The sequence below is a fragment of the Gopherus flavomarginatus genome, chromosome 3 (genome assembly GCF_025201925.1).
Source record: "Gopherus flavomarginatus isolate rGopFla2 chromosome 3, rGopFla2.mat.asm, whole genome shotgun sequence".
In the NCBI taxonomy this organism is placed as follows: domain Eukaryota; kingdom Metazoa; phylum Chordata; order Testudines; family Testudinidae; genus Gopherus; species Gopherus flavomarginatus.
This window is the reverse complement of record NC_066619.1, coordinates 135862833-135882776: the sequence shown is the minus strand read 5'-3', so window position 1 is coordinate 135882776 and position 19944 is coordinate 135862833. Positions and strand designations below refer to the sequence as shown.

The following is a 19944-nucleotide window of genomic DNA, read 5'->3' as shown; positions in this document are numbered from 1 at the left end:
TATAATTTGCACCAATGGGGGATGGCCCCTAGCAAAAGGAAAAAAGCCCACTTAAGGCCAAATTCTCCTTTCACACTCTTACTGGCATTCCTCTCTCTTTGACACACTGCAGAACTATACTGCGTTCCATGGGACAAGAACTGGCATTTCTATAGTGCCGTCCATGCTTGGATCTCAAAGCCTTCTATAGTCTGTGCTAGTTCCACGTGTGGCCCTCTTAGCAACAGAACATGGGAACAATTCATATGATGGGTAAGAGATCCACACCATGAATCCGAGACAAGACCTTACTTTAATTATTCTTCTTGAGTAGGGTGACCAGATGTCCAGATTTTATAGGGACAGTACCGATATTTTGGGCTTTTTAAAATATGGGCTCCTATTACCTCCCCACCTCACCCCACCCTCGTCCTAATTTTTCACACTTTCTATCTGATCACCCTATTCTTGGGGAGATCATGTGTGTCTTCTCAGTACTTAAAATTAAATAAAAATGCTTCTTGTGAATGCTTCCTATACTAATTTTATTATTCAGAATAACAAACTGAAATGATCATTATATGTTCTTTTGAATCAACTTAGAGAGTAGAGCATCGATTACAGAGCTTTCTTGTGGTTCATAATGTGTCCTGGAGGGCTCCAAATATTAACATATTTCATTCTTCACAATCTGGATATCTTGCCTGGTTATTCTAGAATACCAGAAAATAAGAAAATAAGAGTTTTAGAAATTATTCCTTAGGTGACATTTAGGATTTTTGTCTAGCCAAATAGAAAAAGGGTCGATTTTTTAAAAACAGGTGTTCAATTTTCCATTCAAAATGTGTGCATTATTACACATCTAAACTGCATACAGAATTAGCATAGTAGCGAGTTATATGCATAATTGGTTATTTGTATGTACAATTATCCAATTTGAAGTTAATGCTAATTTAATGTACAAATTAAGCATACAATGGTGCTTTTTGTGTGTTTAATTACATAAAAATCAGTCAAATTGCTGACATCCTGTTCAAAACTGGTGAAACCAAGTCTGTTTGCTATTGGCTTCCATGGAATGTAAAACAGGGCAGAATTTTGCCCAGTGAGACCATCGTAAAGTATTGGAGTGGAAAATACAAGGAAACTGCAGTGGGACTCACTCCGCTCTGAAAACATTCTGGCAACTTGACCATTTCAGAAAGCACAATTTCCCTCCTGGTGAACAGCCTCTATCAGGCAGACGAGGTGCAACCTCTAACTGTGAGCCAATGTCTGACTGACAAGGCGTCCGATTGTGGTAACTGCAAAGGGCAAGGCACCTTGTGTATTTTGCTAATTTGTTTAAAAATCCAGCCCAAGAGTTTTTCCTTAATTCAGTCAGAAAAGTACAATGCAATTGGGGCCAGTTGAGAAGTCTCCTCCTTCTTTCTCATTTTGGGGCCATTCTGATTTTCTAGAGTCCTGCCCATCTGATCTGGCTGGATTCAGCAAGAGCCCTGGATTAACTCGCAGAGTCAGTGTGTTGTGTTATGTTGTTGCTTCCTCACATGCGCAGCATTACATCAGCTCTCGGTGTGTCATTGCAATGGGCTAGAACACTACAGTACCCAAAAGGGGCTAGAATGATTCTGGGCATGGCCCGGAGTGAGAGGCAGCATGCCAACTGCCTTGCCCCAGGAGCTGCTGGGACCCAGACTCCCCACTGATGCTCCCGTTACCTGCACAAAGTGATTACCCCCTCACTGCTGGCCTAGCTCAGATACTTGGACAAGTGAGAGAGGGCTGGAGCCACTCCCCCGGTGGGGGAGAAAGGGAGGGAGTAGCCCCACTGGATCCTATGTTGCTGGATCCTGCAGGACTGCCCGGGGGGGGGGGCAAGTTGGGCAATTTGCCCCAGGCCCCCACGAGAGTTTCTTGAGGCCCCTGGAGCGGGGTCCTTCACTTGCTCCAGGGGCCCCGGAAAACTCTCACGGGGCCTGGGCCCCAAGAGCTTCTTCCGCTCTGGGTCTTCCATGGCAATTCGGCGACAGGGGGGTCCTTCCACTCTGGGACTTGCCGCCGAAGTGCCGGGTCTTCGGCGGCAATTCAGCAGTGGGGGGCTCCCCACCACCGAAGACCCCAGGCCCCCTGAATCCTCTGGGCAGCCCTGGGACCCGGCAGCCTGGATTCAGGGTACAAAGATGGGGTTTTACCTGAGTCACAATCTACCACCAAGAGATGAAGCTGCCCATGTGCCAGAGAGGCCCCCGACTCAGGAGCCACTCGGGAACATCACTGTTTGCCTTTAGGTTGGGCTGGAACAGCCCGAGAACCCTGCCTCCTTCCCCTCCCTGCTCTGTGCTGTCACCCTAGGCAAAGCTCTCTCAGCACTCAGCCGTGCGTGCGTGAGCAATAGCCAGGGCGACCTTACCTTCGGCTCTCGCAGAGCATGCACTCATTGCTGTAGCTGTTGCCATCAGTCCCACAGACAGGGCTGTAATTCAAGGGGCACGCTGGTGCCAGGGCAGCGTGCTCACATGCCGGCTGGAAAGACAGAAGCCGAACAACAGTGATCTAATTCCTGCAGTGTTACTGTTGCAGCAACCAGGGAGCCCCTGTGCCGGTGACAACTTCCACTGTGCCAGGGATGTGGGGTAGAATTATTCTCGATCCCTGTGTGGATTCCCTGGGATGGCCGAGTGACTGAGCTCCGGCAGGGGGTCCTGCATCAGCAGGGACCTGGAACTAATTGGGGGGTGGGCAGCACGAACTGTGTCTGCAGTGGGAAAAGTGAATGGTGGTGGCAGGGCAGGGGCTGTATGAACTGAATCGTTGGGGCAGCCTGGACAGGGAACCCTCCTCCCTTCCTGAACCCTCTCGCTTGTGTCTTCTTGTGCTTTCAGCTTTGCCCACAGTGGCAAGGAGGTCCTCTAGGGCTGGCAGCGCTAGCAGCCCTTGTTTTCCCCACTGCCCCAGTTACAGAGGGCCCCTGTGCACTCTGTCTAGCCAATGCCCTGCGTTGGCTAGAGCTTGGCCCATACATGAACAAGGCAGAAGAGAACAGCAGGATCCTACTCACCACTCTTGGAACCCCTCCTTCCTGAGCCCCTGCCCCTGAAAGGGAAAGGAACCCCATGAAACCCAAGAGCAGGAGTGACACCAGTGTAATGGACAGGCCGGTCTCGCTCTGAGGGCAGGGGCAGGCCAGGCACAGGGGAGATAGCCCTGCTAGGGGGCTGAGGGAGGGGGAAGCTAGCCATGCCTCAGAGCCGAGCGTGAGCCTCAACCCAGTGAGTCCGCCCGCCTCAGCCACATTCCACGTGTTCGGGTTCGGTTCTGCTCCAAGCCACACACAACAATTAACCCTTCGGTTACTGGTTCCAATCAACTTTCAATCTTAGGAGAAGTAAATTCATTCCCGCTCCCCTCCCCCGACCCTCCATTCTCTCTCTCTGCTGCTCAGTGCTCTGCTCACCGAGGCCATAGGGCAGGGCCAGCAGCGCCCCCCAGGGTGGAGAGCTGTCACTGCCGCAGAAGAATACACGGCTGCCTCCCAGACAGAATCATAGACTATCAGGGCTGGAAGGGCCCTCAGGAGGTATCTAGTCCAACCCCCTGCTCAAAGCAGGACCAATTCTCAACTAAATCATCCCAGCCAGGGCTTCATCAAGTTGGACCTTAAAAACCTCTAAGGATGGAGATTCTACCACCTCCCTAGGAAACCCCCATTCTAGGCTTCACCACCCTTCTAGTGAAATAGTGTTTCCTAATATCCAACCTAAACCTCCCCCACTGCAACTTGAGGCCATTGCTCCTTGTTCTGTCATCTGCCACCACTGAGAACAGCTGAGCTCCATCCGTTTTGGAGCCCCCCTTCTATCAAATCCCCCCTTACTCTTCTCTTCTGCAGACTAAGTAAGCCCAATTCCCTCAGCCTCTCCTCGTAAGTCATGTGCCCCAACCCCCTGATCATTATTGTTGCCCTCCACTGGACTATCTCCAATTTGTCCACATTGTTTCTGTAGTGGGGGGGACCAAAACTGGACACAATACTCCAGGTGTGGCCTCACCAGTGCTGAATAAAGGGGAATAATCACTTCCCTCGATCTGCTGGTAATGCTCCTACTAATACAGCCCAATATGCCATTGGCCTTCTTGGCAACAAGGGCACACTGCTGACTCATATCCAGCTTCTCATCCACTTTAATGCCTAGGTCCTTTTCTCCAGAACTGCCACTTAGCCAGCCAGTCCCCAGCCTGTAGCACTGCATGGGATTCTTCCTTCCTAAGTGTAGGACTCTGCACTTGTCCTTGTCAAACCTCATCAGATTTCTTTTGGCCCAATCCTCTACTTTCTCTAGGTCACTATGGACCCTATCCCTACCCTCCAGCACATCTACTTCTCCCTCAATTTTAGTGTCATCCGCAAACTTGCTGAGGGTGCAATTAAACCCATCATCCAGATCATTAATAAAGATGTTGAACAAAACCGGCCCCAGGGCTGACCCCTGGGGCACTCCGCTTAATACTGGCTGACAACTAGACATGGAGCCATTGATCGATATCCACTGAGCTTTGCTCTAATCTGAGCCTGCCACCGCGAGCCAGGTGGGGGAAGAGAAAGACCTGCTCGGGGTGGGGTGGGGATCAGGCAGTGCACTGGGCAGGTGGGAGTGGGTTGGGACTGGGACCTTGTAGTGAGTCAGTGTGGCTCCCTTCCTGCCCAGGAGAGGGCGTGCCCCACTGGACACCTGAGTGGGCGGGGCTAAGGATTGGTGAGCCCGCCCCTCAGAGGGTCAGGCGGAACCCGGAAGCACAAAAGCCGGACGTCAGAGCTCAGTGGGGGCCCAGCCACTGCCGGGAGCAGACCTGCGGCAGGGAGCTCGTGACTGGGAAGCCGCTAGGAACCAGGGCAGTCGCCCTGACTGGCCGGAGCCTCCCCGCGCCCGCTACTGGGAGGAGCCGCCAGAGCTTCCCCGCGCCCGCTACCGGGAGGAGCCGCCGGAGCCTCCCCACACCCGCTACTGGGAGGAGCTGCCGGAGCTTCCCCGTGCTCGATACCGGGAGGAGCCGTCAGAGCTTCCCCGCGCCCGCTACTGGGAGGAGCCGCCGGAGCTTCCCCGTGCTCGATACCGGGAGGAGCCGTCAGAGCTTCCCCGCGCCCGCTACCGGAAGGAGCCGCCGGAGCCTCCCCACGTCCGCTACTGGGAGGAGCCGCCAGAGCTTCCCCACGCCCGCTACTGGGAGGAGCTGCCGAAGCCTCCCCGTGCTTGATACTGGGAGGAGCCGCCAGAGCTTCCCCACGCCCGCTACCGGGAGGAGCCGCCGGAGCCTCCCCACGTCCACTACTGGGAGGAGCCGCCAGAGCCTCCCCACGTCCGCTACTGGGAGGAGCCGCCAGAGCCTCCCCACGTCCGCTACTGGGAGGAGCCGCTGGAGCTTCCCCGCGCTCGCTACTGGGAGGAGCTGCCGAAGCCTCCCCGTGCTCGATACTGGGAGGAGCCGCCAGAGCTTCCCCGCGCTCGCTACTGGGAGGAGCTGCCGAAGCCTCCCCGCGCCCGCTACCGGGAGGAGCCGCCGGAGCCTCCCCGCGCCCGCTACCGGGAGGAGCCGCCGGAGCCTCCCCGTGCCCGCTACCGGGAGGAGCCGCCGGAGCCTCCCCGCGCCCGCTACCGGGAGGAGCCGCCGGAGCCTCCCCGCGCCCGCTACCGGGAGGAGCCGCCGGAGCTTCCCCACGCTTGGTACTGGGAGGAGCCGCCGGAGCTTCCCCGCGCCGCTACTGGGAGGAGCCACCAGAGCCTCCCCATGCCCGCTACCAGGAGGAGCCGCTAGAGCTTCCCCGCGCCCGCTACCGGGAGGAGCCGCCGGAGCTTCCCCGTCCCTGCTGTTACCCCGAGGAACCCCTGGAGCCAGCCTGGCCGGATTTCCCGGAGGAGCTGCCGGACCTACCACCCAGCCCTGGCCGCGAGGAGCCCATGCTGCTGGACTTCCCAGGGGCTGACGCCATGGACCAGGTAGGCCCGGAGGGGGAAATTGGACGTAGCCCAGGGGCAGCCGACCCCAGTCAGGCTGCAGACAAACCTGAACCCATGTCAGTGTGTTTCGGTCCGGATCCCCACTGACCGTCAGCGGTGACAGCCGCTACTAGGGCCCCGGCTGGAACTCAGTGGGGTGGGAGGGCCTGCGTCCCCCTGCTACCCTCTCAAGGGTGGCAGGTTCCCCCTCCCCCTGGCCTGAGGAGGCCGTGCTAACAGACCGTTTGTTTGCTCAGCCTCTGCTGAAGGGCCTGAGCCCTAAACTGCTTGTTGCCCTGCCCTGCCCAAGGGCCTGGGCTTCTAGATTGTTTGTTTGCTCTGCCCTGAACCAAAAGGGTCTGAGCTTGGTGACTCTGCGTTTGGTGCCCCGCCCGGCCTTAGGGCGCGGCCCCCATTGACTCTGTATTGTAGTTCGGCCCCCAACCTGGGGCCGGAACTTTGGACCTTTGTGTTTGCTGCCCCAGGACCTGCCTGGCCCGACCGCATGTAGCGAGCCGGTGTGGCTCCCCTCCGCCCCTCAGGGAGGGTCAAGTCCCGGTCCCACACCTTTAGAGACCTCCAGCTCACTCCAGTGGGGAGTGGGTTTGGAACGTGGCTCTGCCTTGTGTGAGCCATTTGGAGGGAGGATCTGCCAAAGGGTTAGGGGCAGGGGGCTAAAGGGAGAAGGGCTGGGCAGCCTTCAGCTCTGTCCTTGAGCTTGAAGGGGTCAGGGAGCAGCCCACCTCTTCTCTCCCTGGGGAGAGCCTCTGAGATGGTCCCTCTGTCTATGGGGCCCCTGCTGCCCCATGTGGTACCTCATGCAGGTGGTTCCCAAACTTCCCTTCCCTCTTACTCTTCTAAGCTGGCCTTCCCCGTCCTCAGAATTGTCTCACTAGGCCAGGCTGGGCCTGTCTGGTAGCAATCCCAGGCCCATTTGTTATTCTGTTGGCTGGTTTTATAAGGCGAATAACATCACTGTAGTTTTTAAAAATACTGAGCCTAAAAAATGCTGAACCTTTGTTTTAACCAGTAACCCTAACTTGTTTCAGTTCCATTCCAGTTCAGGAGGCAGGACGAAAGTATGGGTCAGGTTCGGGTCCAGATCGTGGAGAAAAATACTGGTTTGGATGGATTCTCCGGTTCCAGTTTGGTTCTGGATCAGCTCATGGCTCAGACTCCATCCCACAGCCTTCCTGCTGGAGCTCCCACGATGGTACAGCAGGCTTGTACCTACACTGCCGACTGCTGTTCCCTGTCTTGTAACCTTGGCCTCCCTGCCTGCCTGCCCATAGACTGTGAGCTCCTCAGAGCCAGTGGGTTTGGAAAGCGCCAAGCACATCATGGGCACCACTGGCATCATGGGATATAAAATGGCCATGAGGAGGTTTAGATTTGAAATTAGACGAAGATTTCTAACCATCAGAAGAGTGAAGTTCTGGAACAGCCTTCCAAGGGGAGTAGTGGAGGCAAAAGATGTATCTGGCTTCAGGACTAAGCTTGATAAGCTTATGGAGGGGATGATATGATGAGATTGGTCTTTGACTACTAGCGGTAAATATGCCCAATGGTCTGTGATAGGATGTTGGATGGGATGGGATCTGAGTTACTACAGAGAATTCTTTCCTGGATCCTGGCTGGTGAGTCTTGCCCACATGCTCAGGGTTTAGTTGATCACCATTTTTGGGGTCGGGAAAGAATTTTCCTACAGGGCAGATTGGCAGAGGCCCTGGAGGTTTTTCGCCTTCCTCTGCAGCGTGGGGCACGGGTCACTTGTTGGAGGATTCTCTGCACCTTGAAGTCTTTAAACCACAATTTGAGGACTTCAGTAGCTCAGACACAGGTTAGGGGTTTGTTATAGGAGGGGTGGGTGAGATTCTGTGGCCTGCGTTGTGCAGGAGGTCAAACTAGGTGATCATAATGGTCCCTTCTGACCTTAAAGTCTATGATTGTATGATTCAAATAATACACAAGTCATTCCTTAGATTAACATAATAACGGCCACCACAGAGCCAAGTAATAGCTGCACAGATACGAGGCCCAAGGGAAGACATAGCCACTTGCATTTTTTAACCTTTGTTCTAACTAGCCAGTAAACAAAGGTAAGGACTTCCCATTCCTGGGCCCACTCTCCCTTTGCCATTAGATCTCTCCTTAAACCCGCTCTCAGCAGAATCCTCCCCACCAGCAATTGCTCTTCTGTGCTAGGCTGCGAGCCCAGTGACTTGAGGCTGGTGCTGGGTCTCCCTCCCTGGTCTCAAAGGTGCTGGGCACCTTCACAGCCCTGCATTGAAAACATCTGCTCAGTGTGCAGTGGGAGTCAGAACAGCTGACAATGTTGGGAACTATTAGGAAAGGGATAGATAATGAGACGTTAAATATCACAATGCTACTTCATAAATCCCTGGTACACCCACATCTTGAATACTGTGTGCTGTTCTGGTCACCTCATCTCAAAAAAGATGTATTAAAATTGAAAAAAGTACAGAGAGTGGCAACAAAAATTATTAAGGGCATGGAACAGCTTCCGTAGGAGGAGAGGTTAAAAAGACTGGGGCTGTTCAGCTTAGAAAAGAGATGACTTGGGGCAGGGTGTATGATAAAAGTCAATAGAATAATGACTGGTGTGGAGAAAGGGAACAGGGGGGTGTTATTTACCCCTTCACATAACACAAGAACTAGGAATCACCAGATAAAATGAATAGGCAGCAGGTTTAAACAGAGGGAAGTATTTCTTCACACAATGCCTAGATGGACCCAGTATCTTATGTTCTTAAGCAACAGAAACAGCCCAACTAGGTGCTGACAAACAGCATTCCAGGCCTGATTCCCCACATTACCCCAGTTCTACACTGAGTTACTGCTAAGTTCAGTGGCATGACACCTGCCTCACACTCCTGCAATCCTGTTGTGCCACACGTGGCAAGTGGCATAGAAGACTCAATCTCCCCTTGCATATGGGGCTCGAGACCTACCATACATCCTACAGTAGGTCCTGCAAATCACAAGTTTCAGGGGACAATTCAGTGGACAAGTTTCAGGGCCCACTCCCTGGCCCTTCCCCTCCCTCTCTGCTAATAGCGGTTTTACAAACTTTAGCTCCAGGAGAAATCCAAATGCCTCCACAGCACCCTCTGCTGCCACATTGGTGTGATGCTCCTTGTCCCCATCCCTGCCTATTCCTTTGTGTCAAGAGCCAAGTTACTCTAACTCCACATTCCACATTTTTCCACCAGAGAATTCAAGAACAAGGGGAAACGTTGAATGTTTTATAAGAGCTCTGCATGCATTGACTGAAAACTTATTTTGGAACTGCAGAATGTGAAAATATCAGAGACGAGCTGATTATTGGGTTAGCAGCTACAACTGAAGACAGATTTAACCCTAGCCACAGCTATACAGATAGCAAAGCAGTCTGAACTAGTCATACAGCAGAATAAAGGGCAGAAAAACCTGTGTGACCGAATGCAACCCTGTATTAACAGGCTACACACCATTGTAATAATCTTTGTACACAGTATGCTTAACAACTCACTGATCAATAATACCATAACGAAATTTGTGCAGCAACATTATGTGTAAAGTTATGACCATAAGCTGAAATCATGACTGAAGTGTGTTTACCAGACAAGTCTCGGGAGGGGGTAAACAAACCAGTTTCTCAAAGACAAAGGACAAGCTGACGCCTCTAGCCAGATGTCAAAGTTGATGGGCCATCCCCAGTCACATGGCCGTTCTTTGGCAGTTAAGGGGAGTAGGAACTGATTGATCTGCATTTCAGCAAACAAAATGGAACCTCTTTTACCTTGAGACTCCTTATCTCCATGCTCACAGCAGGAAGGAACTTGATCTAGGGGTGACCCTCATGAAAAGCATTTCAAAGGGTGACCGGATTATAAAAGGGATGGGCAAAAAACTCCTCAGGGTCTTTCTCTCTCTCTCTTGCTCTCTCACCTAATACAACAAAGGAACCAGCCCTTTGGGGGCAGATCCTCACTTGAGAATTTGGCCAGCCCTGTTGCTGGGAACTTGTGGTAAGAATTTTACTTTGAACCAAGTCTAGTTTGTTAAGTTTTAGCACTAGAAGCATTTTATCTTTATTTCTCATTTCTAACTTTAATACCCTACACTTGTACTCACTTCAAATCTCTTAGTAGTTAAATAAACTTGTTTTAGTCTTAATCAAAACTAAAACAGTATTGTGGTTAAACTGAATTGTTTGGTAACTCCAATTAAAGTAGCAAGTCATTGTACATTGACCCCTTCTAGGGACAACGGACCTCTAATATTTGAACTGTCTAGGAGAGGGCCAGACAGTGCAGAACCCACGTTTTGGGAGAAAGTCTGGGACTGGGAGTGTGTTGGGGTCACCCTTCAAGTGGTAACCCAGGCTGGTGGAAGCCAGAGTGTGATTGATGTGTGGCTTGCAGGCTGCAGCTATACACAGACACTCAGGTGTGACCTGCAGGGTGTTTGGGTATTTGTGAGCAGCCCAGGTTGGGAGCTACAACAGAAAAGCATTGTAAGGAACCCACGATGACAGGGCAGGTGGTGACAACCCCTCACTAGACTGGATTGCACCCAGGAATGCGATATCCTGAAACTAGTTTAGAAGCTGTAAATAGCTACTTGAGTGTTAAAAGTCATCATCACAATACCCTGAGGCCAGGAGACAAAACTCTCAGGCATGGAGGGACAAATCCCAGCCTACATGCACAAGGTGCTGAAAAGTCGTATCTGAGGAGATGGTGCATGTGCAGCCAGAGGCACATGGTGAGATACATGCACAAAATATGGACATTTTGCAGTTCTTTGCTGCACCAAAGCACTCAGGGAGTTATGGACAATAGAGATTCATTGTTTCTGGGATCTATCACTTGTAACAACACAGAACCTGTCTGGCCAGTGAAATTGAGTATTCATGGCAAGACTATTGACTTTAAAACTGATTCAGGAGCAGAGGTCACAGTCCTCTCAGAAGGGATTTACAATCACCTGCAACCCCTCCAGGAGCAGAGGTCACCTCACACAGCTCTGAATAGCCCTGCGCTGTACTGAACGGCAGGGGTCAATTCACCACAGAAACAACTTACAAAGACACAAGCTGTGATTCAGCTTGCATGTGATCAAAGGATCAAAGACCAACAACCTTCTCGGTCGCAGCATGGGAGCCATGACAGACCTAGTGAGAAAAGTGGAAGAATTTGACCGGGGATTTGATGTCATTGACTTTTGAAAAGAGATCCAGTACAAATCAAGTTAAGAGACAATTCTGAACCAGACAGTATACAAATACCCCTACCAGACTAGCTACAGACTTATGTGAATTCAGAGGACATCATTGCCTGCTTGGTGGGGAATATTTGTCCAGGTACATAGAAATAAGGTACTCGAAAGATACAACATTCATGGTGTTATTGAGAAACTGAAATGCCATAGGCACCAACTCTGTGGGTGCTCCAGGACTCAGACACCCACTGAAAAAAAAAAAGGGGGTGCTTAGCACCCACAGGGCCAGATTCATTTTTGTGGGCCCCAGCTCCCGGGCCATGAACCCACCCCTGCTCCACCTCAAGGCCCTGCCCCTGCTCAGCCTCTTCCCCCTAAGGCCCCACCCAGTGTGCCACTCCCAAGGCCCCACCCCTACTTGGACTCTCCCCCCCGAAGCCCTGCCCATGCCCCATGCAGAGGCCCTGTCCCCTGCTCGGCCTCTTCTCCCCCAAGGCCCTCACATGCAGGGGAGGGGAGAAAGAGAGGAGAAAGCAGGGGAGAGGGGGCGGAGAGGAATGAGCCGTGGGCAGAGCCTTGGGCATGAAGTAGGAGGCAGGGCCATGGTCCAGGCACTGGGGAACCTTCTGGGTGTGGGCCTGGCCCCACAGACCATTGGTGCCATTGTAAACCTGGTACTGAGCACCGACAAGCCACAGTGTTGCTGGCAGTTTCATCCAGAAAGCCTCTGTGAGACGTAATGGCTTTAAACTGGGACGTTAGTGAAGACAGCTTGTAGGTGAGTGCAATGTTTTTAATATACTGTAATTCATTATAATGTAATTATGCAATTCATTACTATTTTAATAATGATTACATTGGTAAAATAGCAATGATAGACACATTCAATAACTAGAATATGAAAGAAGTGTATAAATATGCTGGAAATAGCCTCCTCTCAAACACACACTCACACACCCCTCTTCAAAAGCACCCAGCAGCAAAAACAAAAGTCAGTGTCTGCATGAAGTGCACTTTTACTCATGGCAGTATTCCAGAACAACTAGTGACAGACAATGGACCACAATTCGCTGCAGCAGAATTTAAGTCCTTGTGAATGAAATACAAGTTTGATCCTATTACTATCAGCTCACATTACCCACAAGTGAATGGAGAGGCTGAGAGAGCTGTATAGACAGCCAAGAAAATCCTACAGCAGGAAGATCTATTCCTTGCTCTTCTGAGTTGAAGATCAACACCAATAGCAGCTACTGGATATAGTGCAGCACAACTCCGGGTGAGAATACAGCTCAGAAATAGATTCCTTTCCAAAGCTGGAACTGTATCTCCAATGTGGCCAACCATGAAGACAGTAGCCATATTGGATAAAAAGGCTAGTAGAACTTACGAACACTTTTACAACAGATGTCGCTCAGCAAAAGAGCTGCTGGGTCTAGAACCTGGTGACCAAATTCGCTACAAATTTATATGGTGGAGAAAAAGGAAGTGGTGAAGAAAAATAATTCAGTGCCCAGATAGTATGTGATTGAGACCAACAATCGAGAGGTCCACAGAAACTGTTGACATCTATAGTTTGTTCCTCAGAAAGAACAATCAGAGCAAACTCTACAGGTGGATGCAGAAGAAGAGAAGGACCAGGACTTAAGGATTCTAGACCGACTACAGACAGTCGTTGCAACAAATGACAGCCAAATGACCAAGCTGTTATGCATTTGGATTATGTAATTTAAAAAACAGGACAATCCTCCCAGAGACACTTAGACTGCTACCTACTTCTCTGCAAAGACAGCGGAGACAGTGTCAATACTGAAGTCGGTAGAAAAGTAGAACTTAAAGGGGAGAAGTAAAGGAATGCTAATCTGTATGATACTCTTTAACCACTAGGTGGCGCTGTGTACAGGACCTTATTTCAGATCCCCTCAGTACTAAAGGATCTTACAATGCACACGTCGGGTGTACCTCTCTGAAAAGTACACTCTGCAGTCAGACTACATCTGATGCAGAAGCCTGACCTGCTAGGAGCAACCCTGGGGTCACCCTACAGTGCACAAAGTACAGCTTCCGAGCAGGGTACAGCCCACCGAACCTGTCCACATGGCCCCTGTGCAGTGTGCCCCACTAGGCATCTCTCATTGCCATGGGGCACAGCACATCCCACGGAGCCCATCCGCACAGCCCTTGCACATGATATGTCCCCCTCAGGCCATCCACATGGCCCCTGTGCAGGATAAGAACATAAGAATGGCCACACTGGGTCAGACAAAAGGTCCACCTAGCCCAGTGTCCTGTCTGCCGACAGTGGCCAATGCCAGGTATCTCAGAGGGAATGAACAGAACAGATAACCATCAAAGTGATCCATCCCGTCACATAGTCCCAGCTTCTGGCAAACAGAGGCTGGGGACATCATCCCTGCCCATTCTGGATAATAGCCATTGATGAACCCATTCTCCATGAATGTATCTAGTTCTTTTTTGTACCCCATTATAGTTTTGACCTTCACAACATCCTCTGGCAAGGAGTTCCACAGGTTGACTGTGTGATGTGTGAAGAAATGCTTCTTTTTGTTTGTTTTAAACCTGCTGCCTATTAGTTTCATTGGGTGACCCCTAGTTCTTGTGTTATGAGAAGGAGTAAATAACACTTCCTTATCTACTTTCTCCACACCAGTCATGATTTTATAGACCTCCATCATATCCCCTTTAGTCATCTCTTTTCCAAGCTGGTACATCCTCCTCAGCCCCTCCACAGGGCCCCTCTGGGCACAGTATGACCTCCTGAGACCGTGCGCCTTTAGCCCTTGAGCATGGTACGTCCCACTTAGCCCGTTCATAATGACCAGTCTTGTCGACATGCAAATCTTTCAGGAAGGTCCACATGGGCATGTGATTCCTGCATTTGTGGAGGCTGGGCATGAGTGCCAGAAGCTCCCAGGGGGTGGGGGACTCAGACCCTGGACTGGGGCCCTGCCTCCTGTTCCACCTCAAGGCTCATCCCCACTCAGCCTCCTCCCCCCCAGGCCCTGCCCACGCTCCACCCCTACAGGCTGTGGTCCACCACACCAGAAACAGACTTACCACACTGAGCAAGGAGAAAGAACAAAGCCGTGAGGGCCCCCAGCATTCGGACAGTCATGGTGATTCCAGCACAGCTGTGCATACTCTGATCTACTTACAGCTCCTGTTATAGGGAAGGCCTTGTGCTTATCTCTGGGGAGCTGGGAAAAGCCATGTGTCCAGTGTTTATTTAAACTCAGTGCTGTTTCCTCAGCTGTGCCCAGGAAGTGTACATTTTTAACAGTGTGTAATCAACCACTGGAACGATTTACCAAGGGTCGTGGTAGTTGACACAGCTACTGCCTCTCAGAAAGGTGGAGTACCTACTGTCATGGAGTGTGGGGGAGTCAGAGCCCTGCAGCCCCACTTCCTGTGATTTACCATAACTCTCAGCCAGCCAATAAAACAGAAGGTTTATTAGACGACAGGAACAAAGTCTAAAACAGAGCTTGTAATTGCAGAAAACAGGACCCCTCAATTAGGTCCATCTTGGGGGGTGGGAGCCCAGACCCAAGTTCTGGGCCTTCCTCCACCCCGTCTCCCCAGCCAGTTCCAAACTGAAACCCCTTCCTACTGCCTCCTCCAGCCTCTCCTCCAGGCTTTGTCCAGTTTCCTGGGCAGGAGGTGTCACCTGGCCCCAGCCCCCTCCTGGGCTCAGGTTACGAAGGGCAGCCACCATCCTTTAGGTGCTGGCTGTCAGGTATCATCCCTCAGTGAAGTCAGACCCTTATTTCCCAGCACCATCAGTATTAATGCAGACAGTAAACTAGTAAAACTCTCATGCAGCATTACCAGGTTAATACCCCCTACTCCCTATTCCATCACATCTCTCCCCACTTCAAGACTGAACTGAGCGGGGTCACTCTGACCAGTGACCTGGGGAAGTTCGGCCTCCCCTCTCCAGGGCAACACATCAGCTATCACGTTGACACTCCCCTTCCCATGGACCACCTCCATATCATAATCCTGCAGGAGCAGGCTCCACCTCAGGAGCTTGGCGTTGGCTCCTTTCAGCTGGTGTAGCCAGGGCAGGGGAGAGTGGTCAGTGTACCCAGTGAAGTGTCACCCAAATAGAAATGGCAGTAGTTTAAGGGCCCATATCATGCCTTCTCTATGGCCACAAAGTTTTGCTCCCAAGCTAACAACTTCTTGCTCAAGTACATGATGGGGTGTTTCTCCCCCTTTTCATCAACCTGCAACACCATCCCCAGTCCCATGTCTGAGGTGTTGGTGAACACCATAAAGGGCTTGTCAAAGTCTGGGTTTGCCAGAACTGGGCCACTGACCGGAGCCTCCTTCAGCGCCCGGAGAGCCTCCTGACACTCCTTGGTCCAGACCGCCTTGTCTGGTTTCCCCTTCCTGCATAGTCTAGTGATGGAAAGTAGGACATGAATCTTCAATAGTACCCCGCCATCCCAATAAAGGCCTGGACCTGCTTTTTGGTTTGGGGAGCGGGCCAGTCTCTCATCGCCTCCACCTTGGCTAATTCTGGCTTTAGGCAGCCATTCCCCACCCAATGGCCAAGGTAAAATCCTTCAGCCATCCCCACCTTGCACTTCTCAGCTTTTATAGTCAGCTCAGCCCCCTGGAGTCGGTCCAGCACTTGCTTAAACTGAGACACATGGTCCTCCTAGGTCTGGCTAAAGACACAGATGTCATCAATGTACGCGACAGCAAAACTCTCCATCCCCCTCAGTAGCTAATCCACCAGGTGCTGGAAAGTGGCAGGTGCTCCCTTGAGGCCAAAAGGCAGGGTCAGAAACTCATAGAGCCCCAGAGGGGTGATAAAGGCAGATTTCAGCCTGGCACTTGCCAATAGCCCTTTGTAAGATCCATGGTGGTAAGGTACCGAGTGCCTCCCAGCGTGTCTAGGAGCTCGTCAGGCCTGGGCATGGGGTAGACATCACACACGGTGATGGCATTAAGCTTCCGATAGTCCACACAGTATCAGATCAACCCGTCCTTTTTGGGGACCAGCACCACCAGTGAGGCCCAAGGGCTGGAAGATGGCTGGATCACCCCCAATGCCAGCATGTCCCTGACCTCTCTTTCCAGGTCCTAAGCAGTTTTCCCTGTGACTCAGAAGGGTGAGCATCTTACAGGAGGATGTGATCCTGTCTCCACCCAGTGGACAGTTAGATTAATGAGTCCAGTTTGGTTGCAAATCAGCTGTCGGTACAGATGCAGCACTCCTGTGATCTCAGCTTGCTGGGCAGGGGTCAGCTGATCAGGGAAAGGAATTGTTTCTAGGGAGGAGCCAGCTCTTGTCTCAGGGAATAGATCTACTAAAAGGTCATCTTCCTGCTCCTCCCAATGTCCACTCCACACACGGCCAACTCCACATTCCCCCACATCATAATATGGCTTCATCATATTCACATGGTACACCCGGCGGTGGTGTGCCAGGTTAGACAGCTCCGTCACATAGTTTACCTCTTTTAGTTGCTTGACAACCTTGAAAGGTCCTTCCCAGGGAGCTTGTCATTTGTTTTTTCTCACAAGGATGAAAACCATCACCTGATCCCCGATGGCGTAGGCACAGGCCCACACTGTGCAGTCATACCAAACCTTCTGTTTCCTCTGGGTTCTGGCTAGATTCTCCCTGGCCCAGGCCCATGAGCTCACCAAGTCTCTCAGAAGGCCAAGACATATTCCACCACTGATTCTCCATTGGGAGTGGCCTTCCCCTCTCATTCGTCTCTCATCAGGTCAAGGGGCCCCCTTATCCTTCCATATAACAGTTCGAAAGGCGAAAACCCGGTAGCTTCCTGGGGCACTTCCCTGTACACAAACTGCAGGTGAGGTAAGTACTTGTCCCAGTCCTGCGGGTGCTGGTTCATAAAGGTTTTCAGCATCATCCCTAGAGCTCCACTGAACCTTTCCACCAGCCCGTTGGACTGGGGTGATACGCTGAGGCCCAGTTGTACCAGACCCCACATTTCTCCCACAAGCACTGGAGCAGGGACGACATGATGTTGGATCCCTGGTCTGTCAAGACTTCCTTAGGGAACCCTACTCGGCTGAAAATGGTCAGCAGCGCATTCGCCAGGGAGTCTGCTTCGATAGAAGACAAGGCCACTGCGTTGGGGTAATGTTGTCAATCGGCTTGTCTTTCTGAGAGGTCCCACTATGTCCACAGCCATCATCTGAAAAGGTTCCTCTATGATGGGCAAAGGTCCCAAAGCTGCTTTCCCCTTGTCCTGGGCCTTCCCCACCCTCTGGCAGGGGTCACAGGTTTGGCAGTACTGTCGGACATGGGTAAAGACCCCAGGCCAGTAAAGGTTCTGTAGCAGCCTCTGCCTGGTGCGCCGGATTCCCTGGTGCCCTGCAAGAGGGATGTCATGGGGCAGGTACAGTAGCTTGTGGCGAAACTTCTGGAGGACCACCAGCTGCCTCCTGCTTCCCCATGACTCCACTTCCCTTGGGGAGCCTATTCTTGGTACAGGAATCCCTTCTCCCACAGGAACCTCTCCTGGCAACCCTTCCCCAGGGCCTGTGCCACACTGGGGTCAGCCAGGTCCCTTAGCTTCTGCAGGGAGGGATCTTTTTGCAACTTGGCCTGGAACTCAGCGGCTGGGGAAGGAATGGGCACCTGCTCCCTGTCACCGGCTGGGTCTGAAGCCACCACCCCTCCCTTGTCCTGGGGCACTCCCTCCCCACCAGGGTAGGGTCCGCGGGTCCGGTGAGATATACTACCCAATGTTAGGGCATAGTGCCCCTCGCCAGCTCAGGGTCAGGAGTAGGGAGTTCTGGGGATTGCTTGGCCAATTCTCTAAGTCCCCCCAACACCTCTGTGGGCAAATGATGGTGCACCCCCACATCCTTGGGGCCCTTCTTGGCCCCTCATTTCAGATGTACCCTCACCACAGGCACCTTGAATGGGGTCCCACCCACACCCGTCACGGTCAGGTAGGTATCAGGAGCCACCTGATCTGGGGCCACTACCTCAGGCCATGCCAGTGTCACCTCAGCGCCCATGTCCCAGTATCCATTGACCTTCCTCCCATCCACCTTCAGGGGAACAAGGCACTTGCTCCACAGGGACCACCCTGTCCCCACCCGATAAACTGAGAACCTTGGGTCTGGAGCATCCAGCCCCCCAGAGGAGCTGGTCTGGGAAACTCCTCCCTCCTAGCAGGTGGTACGCTGCCAGACCCCCCCTGCCTGGGAAGCCTGCCCCTCCTCCGGCTGGATCCCTACCCAGTTAACCCTGTCATGGTTCAATTTGCGTAGTCTGTCCTTGAGCTTGGGGCACTCGATCCGTATGTGGCCTCTCTGGTCACAGTAATAACAATTCACGTTCCGTTGGTCCCCTCGAGCCGGTCATTTTGTTCTGATATCAGTTGTTCCCCTTGAGGGAGTTCTCCACGTTCCCCCTTTGGGGGGTCCCAGGGTGACTCTCTGCACCATGGTAGGCTTATTCTTCTGGGATTCCTCCGTTCCACCCCGACCAGCTGTCCACAAACTGGCTTTTCTCCCCCAACCATATCCTCAAGTCGGATGCACAGTGTTCATACAGGTGCTCCAGTACGATCAGTTTAACCATGTCTCCTTAGTCTGGGGCCCCCCATCTGCCCACTTGTGGACATATCCTTCCATTCGGAGGATCAGTTCCAGATGTGTCCTCAGGGGTTTTACGCTGACTCTGGAACTTTTTCTGGTACACCTCGGGAGTCATCCCAAACTTGTGTAGCTGGGCCTTTTTGCACAGTTCATAGTCCCCTGCCTCCACCCCTTCCATTTGGCTGTGCATCCCCATGGCTTTGGGGTCCAGTAAGGGGTGAGAAACCAGAGCCTGTCTGCAGGGTCAACCCTGTGCAGCCCACAGGCCTTCTCAAATGCAATCAGGAGTTCATCTACGTCCTCCCCTTCCTTAAACTGGGACAGGATGCCCTTATCAAAGTTCCATGCAGTCCTGGGTTCCCCCTCACTCACTGCAGCCGGGGGCTTGCTGCTCCTCAGCCTCACCAACTTCAGTTCAGGCTACAGCTGTTTCTCCCGATCCTCCAGCTCCAGCTCTGTCAGTTTCTTATCCCTCTCCCATTCCAGCGATGGGGAGCTCCGCCGTGAGGATCCCCTGCTGGCCGTGGGGGGTCACGGTGCCCCCAGGGTTCATTGGGGGCTGCTTCCAGCCCCTCCCCTAGCCATAGGAGGGGCCTCGGAGTGTTCTCAGCTGCAGTCTGACCCCTCCCAGCCGGGACAGACACCGGTGCCAGCGCTGCATCTGCCGGGCTGCTTCCCTCTGAGGCAGGGGTCAGCTCCTCCCCGCGATCCTCCTCCTCCAGCTGGGCCATCAGCTGAGCTTTAGTGAGCTTTCCAGTGGCAGCCCTCTCTCTGCACAGCTCCACCAGGTCGCTCTTAAGGAGAGGGCTATACATCTCCCCGCTGTTCCCAAGCTGTTGTGGACTCGCAGGCCTGTGTGTTCTCAGCTCCCCACAGTTTCCAGGAAGAGCCCCAACTGCCAGCCCTTCTCTAGGTTATCACCTCTCTTCAGGGTCCATTGCCCTGCACTCAGACCCACTCTGTACCTGCTGCTGTTGTGGCCTTGAGGGATTCCCCCTCCACACCCAGGGAACCCCTGACCATGATACAGGGGAGAAAGAAGAGGACAGGAGGATCTGTCGAGTGAGCTCCTGCAAGCCAGCACTACATCGGACTGTGGACAGAAGGCCTGGAGGGTGAATAGTGC

The 19944-nt window shown here is 52.5% G+C and overlaps 1 protein-coding gene and 2 long non-coding RNA genes across 3 annotated transcripts in view; 1 reads left to right on the top strand and 2 right to left on the bottom strand.

Annotated features, from left to right (window-relative positions):
• LOC127048498 (uncharacterized) overlaps nt 1–19944 on the bottom strand; it is a 288020-nt gene that overhangs the window by 266340 nt on the left and 1736 nt on the right. The gene's annotated exons all lie outside the window — the stretch shown is intronic.
• Nucleotides 508–19939, bottom strand: SPINK4 (serine peptidase inhibitor Kazal type 4). Its single transcript, XM_050948365.1, has 4 exons — nt 14277–19939; nt 3041–3075; nt 2393–2505; nt 508–692 (listed from the first exon to the last, which is right to left on the bottom strand). Exons 1-4 carry the CDS (start codon nt 14356–14358, stop codon nt 647–649), a joined length of 276 nt encoding a protein of 91 aa, XP_050804322.1. The 5' UTR covers nt 14359–19939; the 3' UTR covers nt 508–646.
• Nucleotides 5879–8459, top strand: LOC127048491 (uncharacterized). Its single transcript, XR_007773685.1, has 2 exons — nt 5879–5975; nt 7025–8459. It is a non-coding gene; the product is annotated as an uncharacterized LOC127048491 (long non-coding RNA).